A 26760-nucleotide genomic window follows, 5' to 3' on the forward strand; every position below is an offset into this window, starting at 1 on the left:
AATCCAAAAGAATGGAAAATAAGTACTCAAACAAATACATGTACATGTATGTTTACAACAGCACTATCCACAGAAGCCAAAAGCTGGAAACAGCCCAAATGTCCATCAACGCCTTAAGTGAAAAAGCCAGACATAAGAGATCACCTATTGTGTGATTTATATGAAATATCCAGAATAGGCAAATCCATAGAGACAGAAAACAGACTGGCGGTTCCCAGGGCTGAGAGAACAGGAAACAGCTGCTAAATGGGTACAGGGTTTTTGAAATCAGATAGTGGTGATGCTGGCATAATTCTGTACACATTAAAAGGGTGGATTTTACGGTATGTGAATTATATCTCCATTAAAAAAGAAAAGAACATACATTGAAAGGTTTAGTTAACATTTTTTACTACCACAGTGATTATTGCAATGTCTATTTCACTAAACATACACCAAAAGCTCCTTATTTTTTATACATACCTCATTTGAATTTGTATTTCCTTAATAAGCCATACAATGTTGAACATCTTCCATCTGTTTATTTACTAAGAGTGCTTTTAGTGAATGTTTCCACACCACTTTCCGTTCTGGTCTTTGCTTTCTCCAGTAGGTGCACCCTTACATTCCCCAGACTCTAAAAATTGCTCTGCAGTCCACTGTCTCAACAGAGTGGGAGCGAGGGAAAGGGGCGACGTCAAGGGCCAATGGTACCAGCACCTGTGCTGCGGGGCCTTGCACTCCTCATTTCCACAACCCTTCAAGGTGGCTGTTATTACTGCTCCTCTGGGTTTACAGAAGGGAGTCCTAAGTTGGCTAGAGTCTGTCATTTGCTCCAGGTCATATAGCTAATAAGTGGTGGGGCTGTGATTAAAACCAACTCTGGGTTTACCACCTACCTGAGACTATCAAGAGAGTTAGAGTCAGGGCCGTATGCCTCTTCTTGAATCCATGAGAATTTGGAAAGTGGCTGATCTTCAAAGATCAGGCAACATAGCATATTTAAGTCCTATAAACAGTCCTATAAACAGTATCCTTGTCTTTTAGCAATTTTAGTTCTCAAACCAATGAAAGAAAGGTGATAGCTATAATGACAATATTCAATATTCTCATAGTTTGCTATCACTTTCAAATAAAAACATAAATTTGCTGCATCCTTCAAATAAGCCTTGGAGGTAGGAAGAACAGTTGTTAACATTCCCACAACATTAGTTGAACATGATGTGAATGGTAATTAGTTAAATGCTTCCATCACCCCATTTGATCCTCATAGTAATGATGTGAGGGATAAAACTGGCATTTTAGAGATGGGGGAAACTAAGGCACAGAGAGGTTAAATGGTTTCTAAAGGGCAGAATTAAGGAGCTCTGTTCCAGAGCTCTGTCCTTCCCACTATGCTGGACATCCCCAGGACGACCTCCACAAAAGCCAAAGGGTTCCCTCCTCGGGGAATGGCTGCTGTGTCAGTTGTCACCATGGCTCCTTTGAAACATACGAACAGAAGATGAAGCCCAGTGCTCCCACCCACCAGGACAGGGCTGGGTGACTCTGTTCCATCCCCTCCTGCCTCTATTTCAGTGTTCCCTTCACACAGCTCACTGTTTCCATACCCTCTTCTCAAGTTTTGTCAAAATGGTACACCACCTAAGTAAGCTATTATTTCTCAAGGCTTTTCTTTTAAAACAATTTACATTCTTACTTAAAGCCACTTACTGAAAAACATAATTATGTATTATCTAAAAGGAAGACTGGTATCATTCACCACAAAGAAAAGGTACAGAAGAGACCCTCCCATCACCAGACACTGCAAGGACAGCCAATCCGTCTGCTCCATAAAACCTGTGCCTAAAGAAAGTCTGGTGTAGGGGCGCCTGGGTGGCTCAGTGGGTTAAGCCTCTGACTTTGGCTCAGGTCATGATCTCAGGATCCTGGGATCGAGCCCCAGATTGGGCCCTCTGCTCAGCGGGATGCCTGCTTCCCCCTCTCTCTCTGCCTGCCTCTCTGCCTACTTGTGCACTCTCTCTCTGTCAAATAAATAAATAAAGTCTTTAAAAAAAGAAAGAAAGAAAGCCTGGTATATGTTCAATGTCCACACCCAGCAGACGGCATGAGGCTCATAGCCATGCTTGAGAGTCTAGGACACCCCACGTATTTGCCTTCACCAGTTGACCTTTAAGCTGAACAGGAGGCACAACAGTTACGGCATAAACTTGCTAATGCCAGTTGTGTTACTTTAATTCAATTTAGTATCCTAAGACAGTCTGATAATAGCTATTTCTATGAGAATTATCTAGAAAGATGCAACACAGATAAATCTCTTTAAACTCTGGTGATAAATTAGATGTGAATAAGAAAATCATAAAAGACTTCAAGGGGCATCTGGGTGGTTCAGTGGGTTAAGCCTCTGCCTCCAGCTCAGGTCATGGTCTCAGGGTTCTGGGATCCCTCATTGGGCTCTCTGTTCAGCAGAGCCTGCTTCCCTTCCTCTCTTTCTGCCTGCCTCTCTGCCTACTTGTGATCTCTGTCAAATAAATAATAATAATTAAAAAAAAAAAAAACCACTTCAGGGGGTGGGGCGCATGGGTGGCTCAGTCCGGAAGCCTCCAACTCCTGGTTTGTACTCAGGTCAAGATCTCATGGTCGTGAGATGGAGCCCTGTGTCCGGCTCCACGTTCAGCAGGAAGTCTGCTTGAGATTCTCTCCCACTCCCCTTGTCCATACTCTTTTTCTCTCTCCAAATAAATAAATAAACAAATAAATCTTAAAAAAAAAAAAAAAACTTTAGAGGAGGATGTTCAAACACAGGAAAGTTCTCCACTTACACTGCTGAGCAAACTGTGCTTCCCATTAAGCAGACCAAAAGAGTAAGACAGTGCATTTGGGTATGGTTTATAAGTAAAAGAACTCAGAGCACCAGTCAGTGGGCTCAAACTGGAAGAAAAGATGGGCCGGGTAGAAGATTTTCCAGCAAGTGACAGATGTAATAAGGTCATGAGCTCCTGCAGCAAGTACCTCCGCTGCAAGAAGCTGTCTGATGCTCAGACATAACAGAATGAAAGTCATTTGTTGAGGCCTCCTCCAGGAAACTTAACTGGAGAACAAGTCTAACACACTAGTGGGACTATTCTACCTTGTAAGATGCTATCAAGAGAAGCAATCATGCACGAACACACACATACACACGCACACATGCACACCCGTGCATGCCGCACCTGGAGAGGAAAAAAAGCCAAAATGATGACCGCAGCTGCCTAAGGTCTTGCAGCTGGAACTTGCAAATTATGACTTTTTAAAATTGGCAAAGCAACAAACCCTAGAGCTTTTAAAAACGTAAGTTCTGACCAAGAGCATCCAGAATACAGCTTGCTTTACTGAATTCAGACCAAAAGAATTAATGGTAACATACGAATCAGGAGTGCTAACTTGTGTAAAATTGAAATTATAGGTGATGCAGAAATCACACATGCCCAAACAAAACAGCAAGAAGAAGAGGAGATAAGCCTGAATTCAGAATGCAAAACCACTCACATGGCCAAGATGCCTTAGACGAGCCTGGATTAACTGCGCCCAGAGTAGTGCTCATGAGGAAGGGGAGGCACAATGCTCAGAACCTTGTAAGTTTCCCCTGGAGCAACTTACATTATTGATGTTATTAATGCATGTGTTGGAAGTAAAAATATTATGTAAGGTTTGACTGTGTCATCTTTCCTAATTCTCTGCTTTAAGCAACTTTTGATTTATCAACTACAGTTCCCTACAGAGGACAAGAAATCTACTACTGTACCTACAAAAATAAACACAGAGAAAGCAAAGAAGGCGATTAAATCCTAGCTAGATACTATTTCCTGCTGAAGGCTCTGAGCCTCATTAAAAAGTTAGGGAACTGCTGAAGACATAGTGGGACCAGGCGCAGACATTTTCCTGAATTCAACAGAAGAGATTTAAAGATAACTGAAAAATTATTGACTTTCCCAGACAACTCCATGCATTTTCCCCCAAATTTTTATAGTGGTAAAATACACATGACAAAAAAAATTACTGTCTTAACCATATGTAAGTGTATAGTTCAGAGGTATAACATACATTCATATTAGAATGTATAAAATACATTCTATTCATGGTGGTGATCATCACCATCCAGTTCCAGGGCTCTTTTTTTTTTTTTTTAAGGTTTATTTATTTGAGAGAGAGAGAGAGAGAGCAGCAGGGGTCAAAGGGAGAGAGAGAATCTCAAGCAGGCTCCCTACTGAGTACAGAGCCTGATGCAGGGCTCAATCTCATGAACCTGAGATAATGACCTGAGCTGAAATCAAGAGTGGGACGCTTAACCAAATGAGCCACCCAGGTGCCCCCAGAGTTCTTTTTTCTTATAAAAACTCCATACCCATTAATCAGCAACTGCCCACCCCACCCCCCCCCCCCGTCTCTTAGCTCCTGGCAACACTACTCCTCTATGATTCTGACTACGCTACACTATCTCACATAAATGGAATCATATAGTACTTGCCTTCTTGTAACTGCTTATTTCATTCAGTAGAATGTCTTCAAGGTTCATCTATGTTGTAGCATGTATCAAAATTTCCTTAATTTTTAAGGCTAAATAATATTCTATGGGGAATGTACTTGTGTATGTATCACACTTTGCTTATTCATTCATCCATCAATGGACAGCTGGACTGCTTCCACCTTTTGGCTATCATGAATAATGTTGTTATGAACATGGGCGTACAAATATCTCTTGGGGACTCTGCTTTCAATTCTTTTGGATATATACCCAGAAGCAGAACTGTTGCATGGTAATTCTATTTTTAAATTTTATAAGTTCTTATTTAAATTCCACTTAGTTAACATTAACCTTAATTTTTTGAGGAACCCCCATACCATTATCCATGTCAGCTGAACCATTTTACATTCTCACTAATACTGCAAAAAAGCTCCAATTCTCCACATTTTGCCAATACTTATTTTTTTTTTGTTTCTTGACCCCAGCCATCCAAATGGATAGAGGTGATATCTCATTACAGTTTTTATTTGCATTTCCCTAATGACTGGTGATACAGCATTTTTTCATGTACTTATTGGCTATTCACACATCTTCTTTGGAAAAATGTCTATTCAAATCTTTCCCATTTTTGAATCAGGTCACTTGGTTTTTGTTCTTAGGAGACAGTTCTGGGAGTTGCCTATATATTCTTACTATCAGATATACAGATTCACAAATATTTTCTCCAATTCTGTAGGTTGCCTTTCTATTCTGTTGATTAGTTTTGATGTACAAATTTTAAAAATTTCCTTCTGAGAGTTTTAGGTCTTATATTTAGTTCTTCAATCCCCTTTGGGCTAATGTTTGATATGATGTCCGTCCTCATTATTTTATTTTTGGCTATCCATCCAGTTTTCCCAGTAGCATTTGTAGAAAGATTGTCCTTCCCTCACTGAATGGTCTTGGCCCCCTTGTCAAAACTCATCCGAACGTATATGCAAGGGTTTATTTCTGGGCTCTCTATTCTATTCCATTGTTGTTTTTGTCCATCTCTATGCTAGTGCCCATACTGCTTTGATTACTGTAGCTTTGTAGTAAAATTTGAAATCATGAAGTATAAACTCCCCAATTTTGTTCATCTTTTTAAAGAATGTTTCAGCTACTTGGGGAACTTTCAGTCTCTGTATGAATTTCAGTATGGGTTTTTCTATTTTTGCAAAAAAAAAAAAGGATTGGGATTTTGATTTTGATAGGGATTATGTTCAATCTATAAATTGCTTGGGGTAGTACTGACATGTTAACAGTATTAAGTCTTCTAATCCATGAGCAGGAGATGTGTTTTTATTTATTTATGATTTTTTAAATTTCTTTCACCAATGTTTTATAGCCTTCATTATACAAGCCTTTTACCTCCTTGGTTATTCCTAAGTATTTTACTCTTTTTGATGCTACTACAAATGGAATTCTTTTCATAATTTACCTTTCAGACTATTCATTGTTAAAGTATAAGAATGCAACAGATTTTTGCATGTTGGTCTTATATCTTGCTATTTGCTGAATTCATTCATAAGCTCTAATAGCTTTTTGTGGAATATATGCGGTTTTCTACATGTAAGATCACATCATCTGTGAAGAGATCATTTTACTTCTTCCTTTCCAACTGGGTGCTTTTATTTCCTTTTCTTGCCTAATTACTCTGGCTAGAACTTCCAGTACTATCTTAAATGTGGCAAAAAGTGGTAATGTTTGTCTTGTTCCTGATCTAAAAGGAAAAACCTTACTCTCTCACCATTGCATATGATGTTTGTTATGGGTTTTTCATGTAGGCTTTTTTTCTTTTAAAGATTTTATTTATTTGACAGACAGAGATCACAAGTAGGCAGAGAGGCAAGGGCAGAGGGAAGCTGGCTCCCCGCTGAGTAGAGAGCCTGATGTGGAGCTCAATCCCAGGACCATGAGATCATGACCTAAGCTGAAGGCAGAGGCTCAACCCACTAAGCCACACAGGCACCCCTCATGTAGGCTTTTATTACACCGATTGTACTTCCCTTCCTAATCTGATGAAAAGGTGTTGAATTTTGTAAAATGTTTTTTCTGCATCAATTGAAATGATCAGATGGTATACTGCATTAAATAATTTTTTTATATGTTGAACCATCCTTGCATTCCAGGAATAAATTCCATTTAGTTGTGGTGTATAATTGTTTTAGAATGCTGCTAAATTCAGTTTTCTAACATTTACTGAAGATTTTTACATGAATGTTCATAAGGGATTTGGGTCTTCAGTATTCTTATGGTATCTTTTTCTGGCTTTGGTATCAGGGTGATGCTGGCCTCACAGAATGAGTCAGAAAGTGCTCTTCAGTTTGTTTGGAAAATCCTAGGAAAAATGGGTTACTACTTCTTTGAATGTTAGAAGTCGCCAATGAATCAGACTGAGAGCTTCTCTTTGTTAAGAGATTTTTGAATAATGATTTAATCTCCTTAGTAGTTACAAGTATATTCAGATTGTCAATATATTTATGATTTAGTCTTTGTAGGTTTTGTTTTTCTACGACTTTGTTCACTTCATCTAGGTTACCCAATTTGTCTGGCTGTTCATAGTACTTTCTCATAATCCTTTTAATTTCTATAGAATTAGTAGTAATGTCTTCACTTTTATTTCTGATTTTAATAATTTGAGTCTTCTCTCTTCTTAGTCCATCTAGCTAACATTTTGTCTATTTTGTTGATCTTTTCAAAACCAACTTCTGGTTTCTGTGATTTTCTCTATCGCTTTTCTTTCTCTGTTTCATTTTTCTCTTCTCTAATCTTTATTAATAATTTCCTTATGTTATATTTAAGTTTAGTCTGTTCTTCTTTTTCTAGTTCTGCAAGTTGTAAAGTTAGATTGTTGCTTTCAAATCACCCTTATTTTTTAACATAAGAATTTATAACTATAAATTTTCCCCATAACACTGTTTTCATGGTATATCATAAATTTGGTATATTATGTTTTGGTTATTATTCATCTTTAAGTATTTCTAATTTCCCTTATGATTTCTTCCTTGATCCATGGGTTGTTTAAGTGTGTTAATTTCCACAAATTTGTGAATTTTCCCATCTGACTTCTGTTACTGATTTTTTACTTCATCCTGCTGTGGTCAAAAAAGGCATTTTGTATGGTATCTACCTTTTTAAATCTACTGAGACTTAATCTGTGGCTTAACAAATGGCCTATCCTAGAAAATGTCCCATGTGCATGTGGGAAGAACATGTATGCTATAGTTGTTGGATCAAGTGTATAGGCCTGTTAGGCTAGCTGGGTTATTGTGTTAAGTCCTCTATTTCCTTATCTTCTGTCTGGTTAATCTGTGATTTTGACATCTCTGGCTACTGTTCTGGAGCTATTTCTACCTTCAATTCTGTCAGTTTTTGCTTCATATATTTTGATGGTCTGTCATTAGGGATGTAAATGTTTATAATTGCTATATCTTCTTGCTGTATTGGACCTTTTATTAATACATAGTGTCCTTCCTTGTCTCCTATAATCTTTTTTTACTTAAAGTCTATTTTGCCTAATATTAGTCCCCCCGTTCTCTTCTCATCATAATTTGCATGGAGTATCCTTTTCCAACCTTTCACATTCCATTGATTTGTGTCTTTAGCTCTAAAGTGAGCCTCTGGTAGAGCACATATAGTTGGACCATGTGTTTTTATCTATTCTGCTAATCTCTGTCCTTTAATTGGCAAGCTTAAACCATTTACATTTAAAGAAATTACTAATAAGGAAGGACTTCTGCTATTATGCTATTTGTTTTTGATATGCCTTATAGCTTTTTTGTCTCTTATTTCTTGCATTATTGTCTTTTTTGGTGTTCAGTTGTTTTTTTATGTAGTGAAATACTTAACTTTCTCTCTCTCTCTCTCTCTTTTGGTGTATATTCTGTTGCTATTTTCCTTGTGGCTAACATGGAGACTACATTTAGCATCCTAAAGTTACAACATTCTAATATGAATTTATACCAGCTTAACTTCAATAACATTAAAAAAAACTGTTTCTATACAGCTCTGACCCCATCCTTTTCTGTTGTTCATGTCAAAAAATTACATCTTTTCAAAACCATAAAACTAATTATTCTTTTAAATATATTAATCTGTTAAATCACACAGAAAACAAAATGTAGAGTTACAGACCAAAGTTACAATACTACTAGCTTTCAGACAAATCATTGCTTTTTTTTTTTATATGTATTAGTCTCTTAAGTCATGTACAAAAAACACATGGAATCACACACCACCACCATGACAACTTTTACAGTTGTCCATGCAAAATCATTATTTCATCATAGAACTTCAAGTTACTATCTAGTTTCTTTTCATTTCACTGTGCAACTCTTGAGCATTTCTGCATGGCAGGTCTAGTGGTAACAAACTCCCTCAGCTTTTCTTTATCCAGGAATGCCTTCCTTTCTCCCTCACTTTTCAAGGATGGTTTTGCTAGATATAGGATTCTTGATTGCCAGGTTCCCTCCCCCACCTTTAGTACTTTGTATATAATGTGCCTACTACTTTCTGGCCTCCATAGTTTCTGACAAGAAATCTGCTGATTATCTTATTGAGGATCTTTTGTGTGTGACAAGTCACTTGTTTTCAAGATTTTCTCTATGTCTTTGACTTTTGAAAAAGTTTTGGAATAATATGTCTCAGTGTAAGTCTCCAAGTCCATTTTACTTGGAGTTCACTGAGCTTCTTGGATGTTTATATTAATGTCTTTCATAAAACCTGGGAAGTTTTCAGCCATCATTTCTTCAGATATTCTCCCTGCCCCCTTTCTTTCTCTCTTCCTACGACTCCCACAATGTGTATGTTGGACCACCTGACGGTGTTCCATAGGTCCCTCAGCCTCTGTTCACTTTTCTTCAATTTTTCTTTTTTTTCTTCAATTTTTCTTATCTCACACCTGATAATTTCCACTGTGCTATCTTCAGGTTTGTCAATACTTTCTTCTGCCTGCTCAAATCCATTTTTAAATCCCTCTACTGATGTTTTTTTCTGGTTATTGTATTTTTCAGCTCCAGAATTTCTTGCTTCTTTTTAGTTTATCTCTTTATTGATATTTCCATTTTGTTTATACATTTGCTTTCTTGATTTTCTCCACATTTTCCTCAATTGAGTGTTTTTAAGATAGTTATTTTTAAGTCTTTGTGTAGTATATCTACCATCAGATCTTTCTCGAGGACATTTTCTGTTGATTCTTTTTCCTTTGACTGGGTCATACTTTCCTGCTTCTTTACATGCCTTCTGATTTTTTGTTGGAAACTGGGCATTTGAATCAAATAATATGGTAACTCTGGAGATCAGATTCTTTCTGGTTTTTTTTTGTGGTTGGTCTTGGGAGTTTTGCTTTATTTTTTCTTTTTATTATTACAGGCTGTCTCAGCCTAAAGTATAAAGTCTTCTCAAGTCTTATCTGAGCCTCTCCCTGGGCATGCATGGTCACTTTGTAATTCCCCCTGTATGTTTGCAATTGTTTCTGAATGTCTTAGTGTTTAATGTCTGACTTCTGAAAAATGAAGGGGGTACCAGAAAAAAGGCACTGGTCCTTCAAATCCTTCAGAAATCACTTCAGCTGGTGGGGAGGGGTTGTAAAAATGGAGGGATGTATAAGAATAATGACTGCCTATCTGTGTGCACCTCTGTGATCAGAAGCAGCAATGTGATCAGAGCACAGAGCTCTGATATTTGGAGAACAGAATCATTTTTGCCCACTCTAGTTCCTGCGAGCTGTGTATAAGCTGTTCTGGGAACACCTGCACAGGTGCCTGTCATGAGACTGAGGGATGCGGAATGGATAGCTGCTATTGTTCCAAGAGCTAAAACTGATTGTAATAATTGCAATTTATTGTCTAAGCCTTCTCCTTGCAAGTCTTCAAGACTCCAGTGTTCCAAAATAATTATATCAAACATATTCTGCCATCATAATTGTTACGCAGATAGGGAAACAGATTTCTTGTGCTTCTACTTTCTGCCATCTTCCCAAAATCCTCTCCATGAATTTCTGCCATCTTCCCAAAATCCTCTCCATGAATTTCTGCCACATCCAAGTACAACCTCAGACTTCTTTTGTCTGATGTATAATGTAAATCCCTCATTGTGAATAACAACACTTTCTTAAGCTTCTTCAAGACCCTTAGCCATTCCTTTACATTTCCCCACCCTGACATCCAATGGGAAGGAGGACAAAGGACCCAGTCCAACAAGAGGTAACAGAAGGCAGGAGTCCAAGAAAAACTGCCATTTTTCCCTGGTCTCCCTACCATGTCTAAAGGAACCCCCTATCTGACCCCTATCCTCTGGCCTCCCTTTACCAACCCCTCCATTACTGTCTCTACACTCATACCTGCTGCCTTTCTGCATTACACATTTTTCTTCTCTTGGGGTGGAGAGAAACCCTGCTGTTTGACACCATCCACCCCCAGCCACTTTCAATCAATACCCAATTTCAATCAATACCCAATACCCAATACTCTCCCCACTCACATTTCAAAATCACTATCAGTTCTGTTTACTCACCAGGAGCTTATGCTTGATTTCCTTACAATATCACTCTGTCTCCCCATTCAAGCTAAGGGATATTTACTGAGCCATCTCCTCTGTACTGGCCTCCATGAAGGTTGTCCAACAAATAAAAGGCTCCCAAAGCAATGCAGCAAGAGGGTCTGGGGCACCAACTGAGAGTTGACTGTTAAGAGGAATGGGGGAAGGGTCACAAAAGAGAACTAAATTCCTAAAGGTCAAAAGCAACTCTCCAGTGGTCAAGTCAATGTTCTTTCTTCAGATTCTCCCCATCTGTGACCATCAGTCAGCTGACTCCCCAACCTCTTCACCCACAACACCAAGTCTTTATTCCCATGGTCCTCCAACAGGGCCTCTGCCTCCTCGAGAAGCCGCTCTTCCTTCCCTATTCACTGCCAAGTCTCTCCCAAGAGCACCCTGGGAGTCCAGCTCTTTTCCCCCAAGACTGCTGTCCTCCAGGGGCTCCCCACACTCTGATGAGCTGTGTCAAGGCTCCTCTGTGGATGGTTCGCATATCTGTGTCTGCAGGAAAGAACCCTTTCCAGCACTGTAGTCATATCCCATTCTCTGCCAGCAAGCACTTCCCAACCCTACCTCATTGGTTTCTGATCAAGGAACAACCTTTCTCTGGTCTTTAAAGCCATCACCAGTTACATGGTCATCACTGTCTTCCTCAGTCATTGCATTTGGTCAGTTCTTCTCCTGGGATCTGGGTCCAATCCATCCCCTGATTTTCATTCTCAACAAATTCCACCCTGGGTCAGGCCCTTACCATCCCAGGCCAACTACTCTCCAAAGTTAGTGTATGGCCCTATACCAGGCATTGACCATGGCTGTAATGACCTTCCTGTCATGACCTGTGATGACCTCTGAGGTATCTACACACTTTCAGGGACTCCATAACTGTCCCAGATGAAACCCAGCATCCAGGCTGGTCCACAAGGCCCTCTATGGTCTGCCCCAGCCTCCTCACACTGACTCAACTCACCAAACCCCCTGGGAACACGGATAAAACCCAAGTCTTTGTCTAGTGCCAAACTCTATTCTACTGCTGCCCCCACTCCCCTTCCTTCCTCTGCCTATCTAAAGCTAACCCTGGTGACAGGCGACTTGAGGCAAGGCAGAGAGAATGGGATTGTAAGCAAAAAGCCTAGGCCCGTAGAACTAATTTCCAATGCACAGCTGAGTTGTCACTCCACCTCACTCAGCCTCCACTTCCCTGTCCTACAGAAAACAGCATGACCTACACTGCAGGGCTATCTCCCACCCCAAATAAGCTAAAGTGTGGAAAGCACAGTAGGGAATCTGGTAACAGTCCTTAGAACCAGGGCAGCCACTAGTTGCCTGCATCCCTCCTGAGTGGTCTGTGCCCTGATCTGCATCATATATTCTGAACTTGCCCCTGCTTGGTTATCACTTGACTTTTGGAAACCAATAAAAGCAGCACCTGGGTGGCTCAGTCAGTTAAGCACCCAACTCTTGATTTCAGCTCAGATCATACTCTCAGGGTCAGGCTCCCCACTGGGTACAGGGCCAGCTTAAAATTCTGTCTCTCCCTCTTCCTCAGTTCCTTGCCACTTGTGCATGCACACGCACTTTCCTCGCTCTCTAAATAAGTAATAACATAACATAAGTAGTAAGTAACGTAACATAACGTAACGTAACATAACGTAATGTAACACCAATTCGAATTCCTGACTCCCAGATCAGAAGGCAATTCACCTTCTCAGAAGCCCCCATGCTACTCAGAGGAAGCTAACTCAGCTCTCCTCTTGAACTGCTCAGCAAATCTCCCGCTTTTACCTCCTCCACCCCTTGGTCTTTCCTGCCCGAGTGCATGGGAAGTACACTCTTTAGAACATGGGGGGGGCTTGGTTCAGTTGGTCTTTGGCTCCATGTCCTTTAAAAAAAATCAGGCTTTTTTTTAAAAGAAGAAAGGAAGTAACTGTGACACGCTGGAGCTCCCTAAAGAGCAAGTTCTCCGGGCCACTGGCTGTCCAAAGGTCAGTGTGACAAAATGAGGCAAGTTCAGAGAAGAGATTCCAAACAGGACCTGTGACCCACTCACCACTCAACTCCAGAGCAGCCCAGACAGAGAATGCTGCCCTCACAGAAGTGGCAGAACTGAGATATTTGCCCAGAAAGGAGACACTTTGGAGAGGGAAGGAAGGAGGAAAAAGAATGATAAAGAAAGAAATAGTGAGGGAAGAAATAAAAACACCAAGGAAGAGAGACAAAGAAGGCAAGAAACACAAGAGAAAAAGAAAGAAAAGGAGAGGAAAGGAGTGGACAGCCTGCTCTGTGCTAGCTCCATGCTACATGCTCTCGTGTGATCTCAGCATCCCATGAATAGGGGCTCTGACCCCTATTTTCAGAGAAGCCAAGGGACTTGCTGGGGGCTGCCAGGGGTCCCAGGGAGTAAGTGGCTGGTCTGTAGGAGTCCAGAGTCCAGGCCTCTCCCATGACGGAGGAGAGGAAGAGTCCATTCTCAGTCCAAAGGGAGGACTTCAGCCACGGCAGTCAGTGAACCAGGACCCAACCACAAGCCAGGGCCCAGTACATGTGCATCATCTCTGCTTACACTCCATGAGCCTGAGGCCCAGACGGACAGAGAAGGCTAAAAGCGTGCACTAAGAATTCCAGCGATTAACCATAAAGCTTTTGGAAATTCAATTATTTTTTATCCAAACCCTTTTGGGCAATGTATTGTAACAAAACATAACGGCGTGTTGGGCTGAGTAGCTGGCCCTTTCCCAGGCTCAAGAGAAGCTGGCCTTGCTGATTTCCTGAATACGCCACACACTGGAGATCCTGGCTTCTAGAGGCAGAAGTAAAGTTCAGCAGCCCCTAAGGGGACAAGAGGCCCCTCTTGCCCGAGTTTCAGGTCCAGACTGCTGTCTGTGTTCTAGGAGCACAAGAGGCTCCAACCAGAGATGTCAGAAAGAGCCCTGGGCCTAGCCCCACAGCTCAGCAGTGCAGGCAGGAGCTGACCTGGAGCACATTCAAATGCTCCTCCTGTTCCCAGCACCCACCACTCCTCCAGACTCCCCACACAGCTGTAGGACATCACAGTTCCAACCAAGCTCAGACATGCTGACTGTGCATGTAGGCTGACCTTCGACAACACAGAAAAACGATCTAAGATAAGTTAAAAAAAAAAAAAGTGTGCGTGCATGTGTGTGCGCATGCATGTGTGTATAACTCATGTAAAAGACATAAAGAAATAAAGCACAGGTTTCCCCAGTCTCTGAAAGTAGGCCATTCCTCTGAAACCTTCTGTGAGGCAAAATGGCATAAAGTGAAAAAGCAATTACCATTCGTTTATATAGAAAAATGAGTGTTCCCAGACCCAAAACATAACCTCTCCTAGGTTATTCTGATACGTTAGGACACATCTACTTACAGATGTACAAAATAAATAGACATAAGGCACAGATGCTCAGAGACACAGTTCAAAGTGATGGCAGCTGGAGGCTGAGATGCTGAGTTCTCAGGGAAGGGGCTTGGCAGCACCACTCTAAGGACAAGCTGCGAAGCAGACGCTGTACACTATTGTTGCTTTTCGTCTTTTCTCATAAAAACAAAAATCCTCTTCTTCAGATTTCCCTCAGTTAGCAAAAGCACATACTAATAAGGTAGGTCTTGCATGAAAGCCAAGTGGTGTAATGCAAACTTTTTGAAAAGCAGGGGATGGGGCACATGGGTGGCTCAGTTGGCTAAGCGGCTGCCTTCGGCTCAGGTCATGATCCCAGGGTCCTGGGATCGAGCCCTGCATCGGGCTCTCTGCTCAGCGGGGAGCCTGCTTCCCCCTCTCTCTCTCTGCCTGACTTTCTGCCTACCTGTGATCTCTGTCAAATAAATAAAATCTTAAAAAAAAATAAAGGAAAAGAAAAGCAGGGGACACTTGTGTAAGTTGTTGATTTGGAATAGTGAAATTCAAAATGGCTGGTATTTAATACTTTAGTTTTCTAACCTGTCAACCCAGACACAAAGCCTCCCCCCGCCCTGTTACTATGGGAAATCCCTGGTACGACACTAGGCACACAGTAGGTGCTCCACATCTTATGGCTATTATAGCTGAGTACCTACTGTGTGCCATCAAATGCTCCCTCAGAACGTATGCTGTGAGGCTAAACTTAATCAGCTCAAAAGAAGAGAGACCGACTCAGAAAGATAAAGAGAGTTGCCCAAGACCACACAGCTAGTCAGCCACAGAGCTAGTAGGAAACACACACCTTGTAAGTCAGCTGGGCAGCCGCCCAATCACTTGAGACTTGGCATTCCACTCAACTCCAGGGAGGGAGGCAGGGCCAAGGGAGCCCCGGGTGGGCTCTCAGCAGATGGCCTTGCCTAAAACAGAAATAAGGAAACAGAAAGTGTTTAAAAAGCAGAAGGAAACAGAGGGAGTCTGGGAGAAAGATGCATCAAGGATGCTGTCAGATGATAACATTTAGTGGGAAAATAAACAGAAAAGCCTAGAACACAGAACAGTGTCAATGTTGTGATAACAACTACCTCAAATTATGTACATGTGGGAAAGACTGACAGGGATCCTAGGGAAAGAACACTTTAATTTGATGCACCGGGGAGATTGTGGGTATATTTTTATCTTCTATTTTGATTTCTGTTAACATTGATAAATGCTTATGCAAGAGTAATTTTAAATGCTTTCAGAGATAAAGAAATCACAAAGAAAAACAATCAAAGAGTTTGACTACACAAAAATTAGAAACTTCTGCATGTCAAAAAAAAAAAAACGACTAAAATGGAAAGACAACCAACAAATGCTGAAGACTTATTTGTAGCAAACATGACAGGCAAAGGGTTAATTAATAACAACATCTTTGTTAATCTCAAACACTCCTAAAAATCAAAAGGAAAGCATTAAAATCACAAGAGGCAAAAAACAAAATGTATAGGTCTAATTCAAACACACAAAAGCACAACTATTTTAAACACTTAAGGAAAAATGTTTAACGTCTCCACTAATTACAGAATTACATATTAAAACAAGAGTAACATACCATTTCTACCCAACTAAGTTTCAAATATATTTTAAAATTAGAAGCCAAAGGTAGCTGTGAATACATCTGTGTAAACAGTGCAAACCCTTTTGGAAAAGAAGAGGGGAGTGCACAATCACAGATCTGAAAGGACTTGTGCCCTTCAATGTCTCAGAAGGAAAAAACCCCAAAATACGGAAAATGTTTAAGGATGGTCAAAGATGTTCACCCCAGGGTTGTTTATTTATAAGAAGGAAAACTTACACCAATCTAAAAGGCCTACAATGGAGTGATGCTCACATGAGGAAGGGCTATACAAAATGTTAAATAATGAAAGCAGAAATCAAAAATGCAAATAGCTCATGATTAAAACTACATGGGTTTTTTTTTTTTTTTAAGATTTTATTTATTTATTTGACAGACAGAGATCGCAAGTAGGCAGAGAGGCAGGCAGAGGCGGGGGGTTGGGAAGCAGGCTCCCTGCGGAGCAGAGAGCCGACGTGGGGCTCAATCCCAGGACCCTGGCATCATGACCTGAGCTGAAGGCAGAGGCTTTAACCCACTGAGCCACCCAGGGGCCCCACAACTACATGTTTAAAAGGAAGAACTGAATTCAGCGAAGCCGCAGGGCACAAGATCAACACACAAAAAACTGTTGCATTTCTGAACTCCAGCTGAAAACAATCTGAAAAGGAAACTGAGAAGGCAGCTCCATTTATAATGGCATCTAGAAGAATTAAATACTTGGGAATACACCTAACCAAGGATGTGAAAAACCTATATAATGAAAACTACAAAATACTGATTAGGAAAATTAAAGAAGATTTAAACAAATGGAAAGGCATCATCATGTTCATGGATTGGAAGACCTAACACTATTTAGATGTCTGTACCACCCAAAGGGATCTACAGATTCAATGAGATCCCTATGAAAATTCCAACAACCATTTTTTGCAGAAAATGGAAAAACAGATTCTCCAATTCATATAGGAACTGCAAGGGGCCTCAAACAGCCAAAATAATATTGGAGAAGAAGCAGAAAGCTGGAGGACTCAACGTTCTAACTTTGAAACTTACTACAAAGGTAAACAAAGTAGTGTGGTACTGGCATAAGGATAGACACATAGACCAATGGCACAGAACAGAGAACCCAGAAATAAACCCACACATGTGTAATCAATTGATTTTTGACAAGAGTAAAAGGGGAAAGGGCAATCCTTTCAACGGTGCTGGGAAAACTGGATAGCCACGTGCAAATAACGAAGTTCGGCCCTTAATTTACATTACATATAAACTTATACCATATATTAAAATTACCACATATATAAATAGATAAAAGACCTAAACTTTAGAGCTAACACTATAAAAGTCTTAGGAAAAACACTTGGGAAAATCTTCATGACATTGGATTTGGCAACAACTTCATGGATAGGACACCAAAAATACAGGAAACAAAAGAAAAAATAAATATATTGGATTTATCAAAGGTAAAAACTTTTGTGCCTCCAAAGACACTATGAGGAAAGTAAAAAGTCAACTTATAAAATAGAAGAAAACATTTGCAAATTATGTATTTGACAAGGGATTGATATCCAGAATATATAAAGATCCCCTACAATTCAACAACAACAACAAAACAAACAACAAAAACATGATTAAAAAATGGGCAAAGAACCTAAACAGACATTTCTCCAAAGAAGATATCTGAAAGGCCAACTGGTATATGGAAAGATGTTCAACATCACTAGTCATTAAGAAAATGCAAGTTAAAACCACAATGAAGTATCACTTCATACATGTGTTAGAATGGCCATTGCCAAAAAGACAAGGGGTTAACGAATGCTGGTGTGGATGTGGAGAAAGGGGAACCCATTGGCACTGCGGATGGGAGTGTAAATTGTGGCAGCCATTATGGAAAATAGTATGGAGGAACATCAAAAAATTAAAAATAGAACTGCCATATGATCCACTTCTGGGAATATATTCAAAGGAAATGAAAACACTGATTTGGAAAGATGTTCATGTTCGCTGCAGCATTATTTATAATAGCCAAGACATAGAAACAACCTGAGTGTCTGTCGACGGATGAATGGATAAAGAAGTTGTAGTATCCGTAAACATAGAATGGAATATCATTCATCCGTAAAAAAAACAAGGACATCCCACCACTTGCTACAACACGAATGAACCTCAAAGGCACTATGTTAAGTGAAATAAGTCAGATAGAGAAAGACAAATAGTGTGTGATTTCAACTTATCTGAAGAATCTAAAAACACAAAAACAAAAACACAAAAAAGCAAAACCCAGAAAGAGAGCAGATTTGTGGTCACCAGAAGCAGAGGGTGGGGGGCGGGAGAGAGGGAACTAGAAAAGGTGGTCAAAAGATACACACTTGCAGTTTTAAGATAAACCTGTCCCAGGTACAATGTGATGACTAGAACTAACACTCCCACATGATATACAGGAGATGTGCTAAGAGAGGAGGTTCTAAGAGTTCTTGTCACAGGAACATTTTTTTCCTTCTATTTATTGTATTTTTATGAGAAGATGGATGTTAGCTAAACCTACTGTGATAATCATTGCACAACATATGTAAATCAAACCATCACGGTGTCATGGCTTAAACTATATTCATTTATGTCAATTATTTCTCAATAAAACTGGGGGGGGGCACAGCAAAAAGGGGGTTGGGGAAATGAGATACCACTTCATACCCTGTAGGATAACTATTTTAAAAAAGGGGGGGAATGACGAGTGCTGGCAAGATGTGGAAAAATGGAAACCCTCACACACTGCTGGTGGGTATGTTTAATGGTGCAGCCACTGTGGAAAACAGTTCGGTGGCTCCTCAAAAAAGTTAAACATAGAACTACCACATGACCCAGCAATTCCGCTCCCAGCTATAGACCCAAAGGAAGTGAAAAAGCAGGGACCTGAATGCTATTTATACACCAATTTCAGACAGCATTATTCACAATAACCTAAAGGAAACAAGCCAAGCATTTATCCATAGACAAATGGACAAACCTTATTTTGTTTGTAGAACACTATTTGTATTCTTTATAGAATACTATTCACTAGGAAGGAGTGACATTCTGACACCGGCTATAAGGATGGGCCCTGAAAGCATTACGCTAAGGAAAATAAGTCAGACACAGAAAGCCAAATACAGGATTCCACTTTTGTAAGGTACCTAGGATAAGCAAAGTCAAAGAAACAGAAAGCAGAATGAAGGCTGCTCAGGGAGGGGTAGGAGGAAAGGAGTTCTTGTTTAATGGGTACAGAGTTTATGCTGGGGATTCTGAAAAAGTTTTCAGCATAGACAGTGGTGATGGGCACACAGTTCTGTGAATGTATTTAATGCCAGTGAATCTGTATATTTGCAAATGGGTAAAATAATAAATATTATGTTATGCAGATTTTACTATAATCTGCGTAATGTGGAGAAAAAAGAGGGGTCAATATAAATACACAGTGAAAAGACAGGAATGAAATAAACCCAAATGTCAGCAGCTATTCCGAGAAAAGAAATCTTTGGGTGGCTTCCTCTTTCTTTTAATCATTTTTCTCTAATTTCCAACTTTCTTTCAATTGCTCTTTGGATGGGAAAAAAATTACGTTTTTAACAGGCTTCATGTTTTCAGGTTTTGATATGTACATAATTCATCAGTCTAGATTTTTTCTTTTTTAGGTAGAAAGTTTCTTTGCTTTTGGAGCAGCATTTACAAAGGATTTACTTCATAATGGACCATAAGTAAAGGAAATGTCATTTAAAATAATCTGAAGTTCTCTGCTGCACATAAATGAAAGCTAATGTTCTCTTACAACTCGGCTGGCCCCAAGGCTCCTGAACCTGCTGACTACAACCTGGCAGGGGGCAAATCCTTTCCAGTAGGAGTTGTTCTCCCTGCCCTCTGGGCACTGAATGAGGACAGAAGAGGTTCAGGAGGATAATTTGCCCTGGATGTGTGACTAAGTTCATAATTTGACCTTTAAGCAATAAATTAAAATAGGAATAGTAATTTAAAATGCAAGTCAGAATTTGCCTTAAATTTAACCAATCGAAGTAGTTAATATCGAAGTAGTTAATATTAATTCATCCTTAATAGTATCCCAAGCCCTTCGCAGAAGGTCCCGTTTATATAGCAAATGATACTGACATTGTATTGGGTTTTTATGCAGGAGTCCAAAGGACCTGTTCTCCCCTTTCTGACAAGTAAATAAAACGGCAGGGAGATCAAATAACTCACTAAAAAGAAGATATAATTTTTTATCTTCCTTTTTACAGTCTCATATCCACTTCCGTTGGGAATAACAAAGTCTGAATTCTTATGCAACACTTATCTAAATGTGTCGATTTTATCGGATTGATGAATTTTGCTAACAAAAGGCAGCGCTAGGAAATCTTTTATGACATATTTGGCCCATTCACAGGCCTGGAGCTTTAATTTAACCAACTTGAGAATTCTGAGGGAGAGCTGCAGGTGTTAGATCTGAAAAAAAAATCATAAATGGGAAGGCATATCAATCTTTATGACGGGGAAACAAAAACACTCTCTACTTGCTTGCCCTCCACAGGCAGGAGAAGGAGAGGTAGAAGGAGCAGGATATTGTCTCGGGCTGCATAGCAAAGAGGAAGCTTCGCTGTCTCCCAGTGACCGCTATTTAGTATTGATCAAAAGGCGCTGGCCCGCAGAGGAAGAGAGGAATTGATAAAACAATGAGGTTTGCCAACACTCTGTGCTCAACAAGGACGTTTTCTCATTTTCTTGACCACATCAGAGTAAGTCACTCCTGCAGCCGCCTGAACAAGCCGGTGGCTCTCTGTCCCACAGTCCCCCCTCCCTCCAACTGCCCTGCAACAGTGCCCAGCAGCACTGCTACCTTGCCACCCCCATGGACCATAGCAGAGTCAATCACTCGACAAGTCCTGTTGCTTCTCCTGTTAAAGGTCTCCCCAGTCAGCCTCTCCTCCCTCCACAGCCTGAACGCAGACCACACTTCTCTCCCTGGGAACACCACCATACTGCCTCTCCCTGTCTGTTCTCCACTCCCCCAGATCCTCGTCACCAAGCCATCCTTCCACCTGCTGCCAGCCATCTCTGGATGGGAGAACCTTTCAGCCACTTCCTTGCACAAACTCTTTAAGGACTCCCTACCTTCTGTAACACGAAATCATAAACCCGTTGCCATGAAATACTACGAAGTTCCTTTGTGATTGCCTTTCCCAGTTTCCCTTCCAACAGCAAAGTCTGCCCATCCATCCATCCATCTAATTTTACAGGTCTCTGTGACAGAAACATCCAGGTGTCCACCAAAACCAATGTCCCCCTTTTGATAACTCAGCTGTAGCTAAGCAGATGGTGAGGGGATCCATTTCCTGGCCTCTCTGACACCAAGGCATGGGTGACATAAGCAGATGGGACTGAGTCCTCCCTCACCCACAGAATCTGTGGGAAGCGTGTGTGCCTCTTCTAGGTCTGGGAATTCCTGACACTCTGGACCCTCCTGCAAACGTGAACACAGTAGCGCCTGAGCCTGGCTATGCCACCCCACAGCGGAAAGACAGCAAGATGGAAGAAGCCTGGGTTTCTGAATGCTGTGCAGAGAAGAAACCCCAACAGGTCACGTTAGGAAATTCCTAGAAAATCAACTTCTAAATTTCCTTATGCTTCTGTATTTTTTGGTCTCTTGCAATAGCATCTTCGCCTTTGCCCTTGATGAGAGTAAGTGCCAGGCAAGATCCCACTCACTAGGACCCACAGCTGATACCTGTGTGCCCAATCTGTGTTAATGAGATGAAGTGTGCACCAGAGCCAGCTTATACAAGCAGACACTCCCTTCAGTAACAAACCTACTTGGTGTTCTCCAGGGTCTTATGCATTTTCTTGGTCATTTTATCAATCGCTGCCTGTCTCTTCCCTTCAGCTAAGAGGTCTGTTTTGTTCAGCACCACGATCAGCTTCTGGCAGGCAATCTGCCCAATCACAAGGCACTCTGCTGACTGGGTCTGCATCCCTTTAGTCACATCGATGACCAGCATCATCAGATCAATGATCTGGGCCCCTGCAAGGAGAAAGAGAAGACAAGGTTAGAAAGGGAAATGGAGGAGAGGACGCTCCAGAAAGTGGCCTGATGTTTGAGGTTAAGCAAAATCAGCCAAATTAAAGTATTAAGACAAAAGTGGGTGGGGTGGGAAAGGAACAACCCCCACATAGCTCCTAGCCCCGGCTGCAGGGGAGGGACTCTGACCACCTGATTCCACGGAGTCCTCATGACAAACCACCATGAGGGATGGGCGTCTCACCTCATCTGGAGAGGAGGAAACTGAGGTCCATGAGACACAGTTAGCTCACCCAGAGCCCCAGAGCCAACATGCAGCAGGGCTAGGGAACCACCAAACCCACCCATTTTACTGCCTCAATCTTCTCACTTTCATTCCATCCTACCAAGGAAAAAATGTCCAAGCAGAAAAAATCTCAGTTGTAGACTTGGTAAATGCCTAGAAATCTGCCTTGCCAAGACAGCAGACAGAAAGACCAGAAAACTCACAGGGAGGCATGGGGTTTGTCTCCTCTGTGGCTCCTGGGTCTTCCTCACACGGGAGTTGGGTTTAGTTGTGATCCTCCCACCCATGGCTCCGTTATAGCTACTCGTTTCTTTTGTCCTTTCTGTTCTGGGTGGGAAGCTCCTGCTCTTTCAGGGAGGGTAGGGGCAAGTCAAGGTTCAGCTACCTCAACAGTGAATACCATGTATGTGAGTATGTGAGTGAGAGTGTGTGTTTCTATATATATATGTGTGTGTGCATGTATACATATATGTGTGTGTTGTGTGTGTGCATTCTATATGACGTATGCATGCCTGGTTATGAGCATCCCCTAAATACACAGCCACACCTGAGCTGAACAACAGCAGAGGGACAAATTTCAGAGGAGTCCATGAAGGGAAACTGCCCTGACCCACGTTGGGGAGACTAATGAATGGGATGTGTCCTTTTAAATAGGATGTGCAGTCGTTTTACCAAAGAAAAAAGTGCTATTTTGGGTATACAGGAATATGCAGATATTTACCCCTTCGCCCCAGAAGGGATTTTCAGGACCCAATTATCATCATGGTGATACCGAGGAAGCCTGCTCTGTGGGTGACCAATGACCCAAGCTCACCCCTGGGAAAGGAGGGAAGGTGAAGAGAGGCAGTCGTTCCTGTTGGCACATTTACCATGTGCGCTCGTCAACCACCTAGTCTCCACAACCAGTGTTTCAGACCAGGTGGAACTCAGAGTCTCAGGGTGCCTTGCTCTAGACCAATCGGCACCAAAGAACACCAGACACTAGGGAGCCTAGCGCCGCTACTAAAGCACTCTTTCCTGGCCACCTCTGACCTGTACTATTCCTCCAGCATCCCCCAGGAGAAAGAGTAGGTGTCTCAGCTCTAGGCAGGCCTCAGAGTGTCCCAGCTATCCTTCCCGCCCCTTTGCTCTGCCCTCCCCAGCCCCTTCTCTACCTCACCCTGTTCCAGGGACAGAGCGGAGCTGTGATCAAAGGGGCCTGGCAGAGCAGGCCAGTGCTCACAGAAGCCAGCACTGGCATCTCCCTTATCCTACCAGGAAGTAGAGCCTAAGCCTTGGTACAGCCACGAGGGGGGGATGGGGGATATACTGGTTCCATTACCTATACTTTTTCAACCACTGAGGCCTAAAAACCTCACTTCAAACCAATGAAGACCCCCATTCATATCTACCAAATCTCTGGGATCCATATCTATTGTGGCCCCAAACCTCATAATGCACACATCAGGCCCGCATCAACCGCCCCCTAATAGGAAAAACTTGTCCTTCCCATGGGACTTGCCCCTGTGAAATCCAAACAACCTCCCAGAAAAAACTTTCTACAACTATATGGCTGATTCATAACACTGAGCCAGGTTCAATCAGTACCACCTCTATGAAAGTCAATTCGGAAAGAGCTATCAGAATTCACATGGTCTTTGACCCAGCCAACACCACATACATGTTCATGCTTGTTGTAGGTACAGCTGGGAAACAGGCAAATGTCCATCAGCAGGGGACATGTAAAAAAAAAAAAAATACTGTTACCTCCATGCAGTACAATACTATCCAGCCATGAAAAGGAATGGAGAAGCTCTTTATTTACTACTACAGAACAGTCTCAAAAGGGAAGTGAGTGACAAAAACAAACAGCGGAACAATGGCATCTGTGTCAAAAGGTGGGGAAAGGTGTGTATATGTGCTGTGAGTGATCGCTTCCATGTGCATAAAACATGTCTGAAGGAATCTAAAAGAAACAACTAACTTTTGAACAACTAACAAGAAATGGCATGGAGTTAGAAGGAGAGCTGACTTTATCTTCTTCTGCACCTTTTTTTTTTCATGTTCGTCATTTATTTTTTAATAACTTTCTATTTTTTATCAATATACAATGTATTATTAGCCCCAGGGGTACAGCTCTGTGAATCACCAGATTTACACACTTCACAGAACTCACCATAGCACATACCTTCCCCTATGTCCATAACCCAACCAACCCCTCCCTACCCCCCTACCCGCCCCTGCAACCCTCAGTTTGTTTTGTGAGATTAAGAGTCTCTTATGGTTTGTCTCCCTCCCGATCCCATCTTGTTTCATTTTTTTCCTTCCCTGCCCCAAACCCCCCACTTTGCCTCTCCACTTCCTCATATCAGGGAGATCATCTTTCTTTCTCTGACTGACTTACTTCGCTCAGTATAATGCCCTCTAGTTCCATCCACAGTCGTCGCAAATGTTAAGATTTCATTTCTTTTGAAGGCTGCATAGTATTCCATTGTGTGTGTATGTATATATATATATACACCACATCTTCTTTATCCATTCATCTGTTGATGGACATCTAGGTTCTTTCCATAGTTTGGCTATTGTGGACATTGCTGCTATAAACATTGGGGTGCATGTGCCCCTTCGGGTCACTACATTTGTATCTTTAGGGTAAATACCCAGTGGTGTGATTGCTGGGTCATGGGGTAGCTCTATTTTCAACTTTTTGAGGAACCTCCATGCTGTTTTCCAGAGTGGCTGCACCAGCTTGCATTCCCACCAACAGTGTAGGAGGGTTCCCCTTCCTCCGCATCCTCGCCAGCATCTGTCATTTCCTGACTTGTTAATTTTGGCCATTCTGACTGGTGTGAGGTGGTATCTCATTGTGGTTTTCATTAGCACTTCCCTGATGCTGAGTGATATGGAGCACTTTTTCATGTTGTTCTGCACCTTTTTTTGAAGATATTTTTATTTGAGAGCAAGAGTGTGCGTGCACATGAGTGGGGGGAGGGGCAGAAGGACAGAGAGAGAATCTCAAGCAGACTCCCCAAAGAGCATGGAGCCTGACTCAGGATTCGATTTCACAACCCTGAGATCATGATCTGAGTTGATATATCCAGAACCAGACATTTAAATGACCGAGCCACCTAGGTGCCCTCTTCCATACCTTTAATTTTTTTTTTAAGTTTATTATTTCTTTGAGAGAGAAAGACACAGCAAGAGAGGGAACACAAGCAGGGAGGAGGGGTAGAGGGAGAAGCAGGCTTCCCACTGAGCAGGGAAGCCCGATGTGGGACCTCAATCCCAGGACCCTGAGATTGTGACCTGAGTAGAAGGCAGACACCCAACCGACTAAGCCACCCAGGAGCCCCATATACCTTTAAATTTTAAATAGAGGCATGTACAATCCACTCAGAAATAAACAAAATTATGTAAGTACACAACTAAAGAAAGAAATAAAACACTGATCTGTGTTTTTCCCCTGCTAAGAGCCCTCGCTGTCCTCTTACTGAAAGGGAATGCGTGGTGTGACTTTGGGCCCCCCTTCTAACTCGTAGTCCAGGTACACTCTCCCTGCACTGAGCACCATGGTGCACCTCAGAGGCCTTCCGGGTGCTCCCTGCCCTGCCCCAGGGGCATATGCATACACCTGTGAATACACAGAGAGAGAGAGAGAGAGAGAACGCATGAGCCTGAGCCTAGCCCACCCCAGAAGATGTGACCTTTCCTCACGTCCTCCCACCACAAGCAAATCTGTCACCAGTCACAAGGACGTGTGGCCAGGTGTTGAGGGAGGGTGGGACAAAGCATGCAGGTGAGTGGGAGAAGGAAAGCCCTGGGTTCCCAGCCTGTGAGCCATTCTCTGGGAAGACTGAAGAGCCACCTTCACACAAAACGGTCGCAGCACCCGACCAGCTGACCCCCAACTGTAGTGGGCAAAGCAGTGCCTACAAAGGCAAGGCTACTCTATCTCATGGATGACATAAGGACTTTTCAAGAGTAATTCCAACTGCCTGGTCTCCCTCTAGAACCTAAACATCATTCCCTATCTAACGCAGACTATCACCGACCCCACTATACAGATGAGGAGTTTGGTCACTTGGTCACTTGGCAAGTAGGTGTTAGAGGAGCAATTTGAATGCTGACACCTGTTCCCACCTATGTGCCACATGGCCTGTCCTTCTGCATGGGGACCCAGCCCCTCTCCGGCCTCTTCTCCCACAGTCCTCACCTACTCCCTGCTTCAAGTCACACCCCACGATTATTCTCACCCTTCCCTGCCCTGCTTTTGCTCCTGCTCCCCTACTCAGACTTCACCTGCCCCCAGCCCTTCCTCCCTGCTGACACCAAAGCTCAGAGCTTACAGACCGCAGCCTGGGCTGTCGGTCTGGATTTGTAGCACCCAGCACAAGACCCAGTTCGGGCA

General features: G+C 42.0%; 1 protein-coding gene across 4 annotated transcripts in view; it reads right to left on the bottom strand.

Moving 5' to 3' along the window:
- EEFSEC (eukaryotic elongation factor, selenocysteine-tRNA specific) overlaps positions 1-26760 on the bottom strand; it is a 246705-nt gene that overhangs the window by 138434 nt on the left and 81511 nt on the right. For all 4 annotated transcript variants that reach the window (XM_013055144.2, XM_004738634.3, XM_004738635.3 and 1 more), the window contains exon 2: positions 21883-22090. In XM_013055144.2, the coding sequence (XP_012910598.2) occupies positions 21883-22090 (208 nt within the window). The remainder of the gene's footprint in view (positions 1-21882; positions 22091-26760) is intronic.

The sequence above is a fragment of the Mustela putorius genome, unplaced genomic scaffold (assembly GCF_011764305.1).
Source record: "Mustela putorius furo isolate JIRA1106 unplaced genomic scaffold, ASM1176430v1.1 tig00003850_pilon_pilon_pilon, whole genome shotgun sequence".
NCBI lineage: Eukaryota > Metazoa > Chordata > Mammalia > Carnivora > Mustelidae > Mustela > Mustela putorius.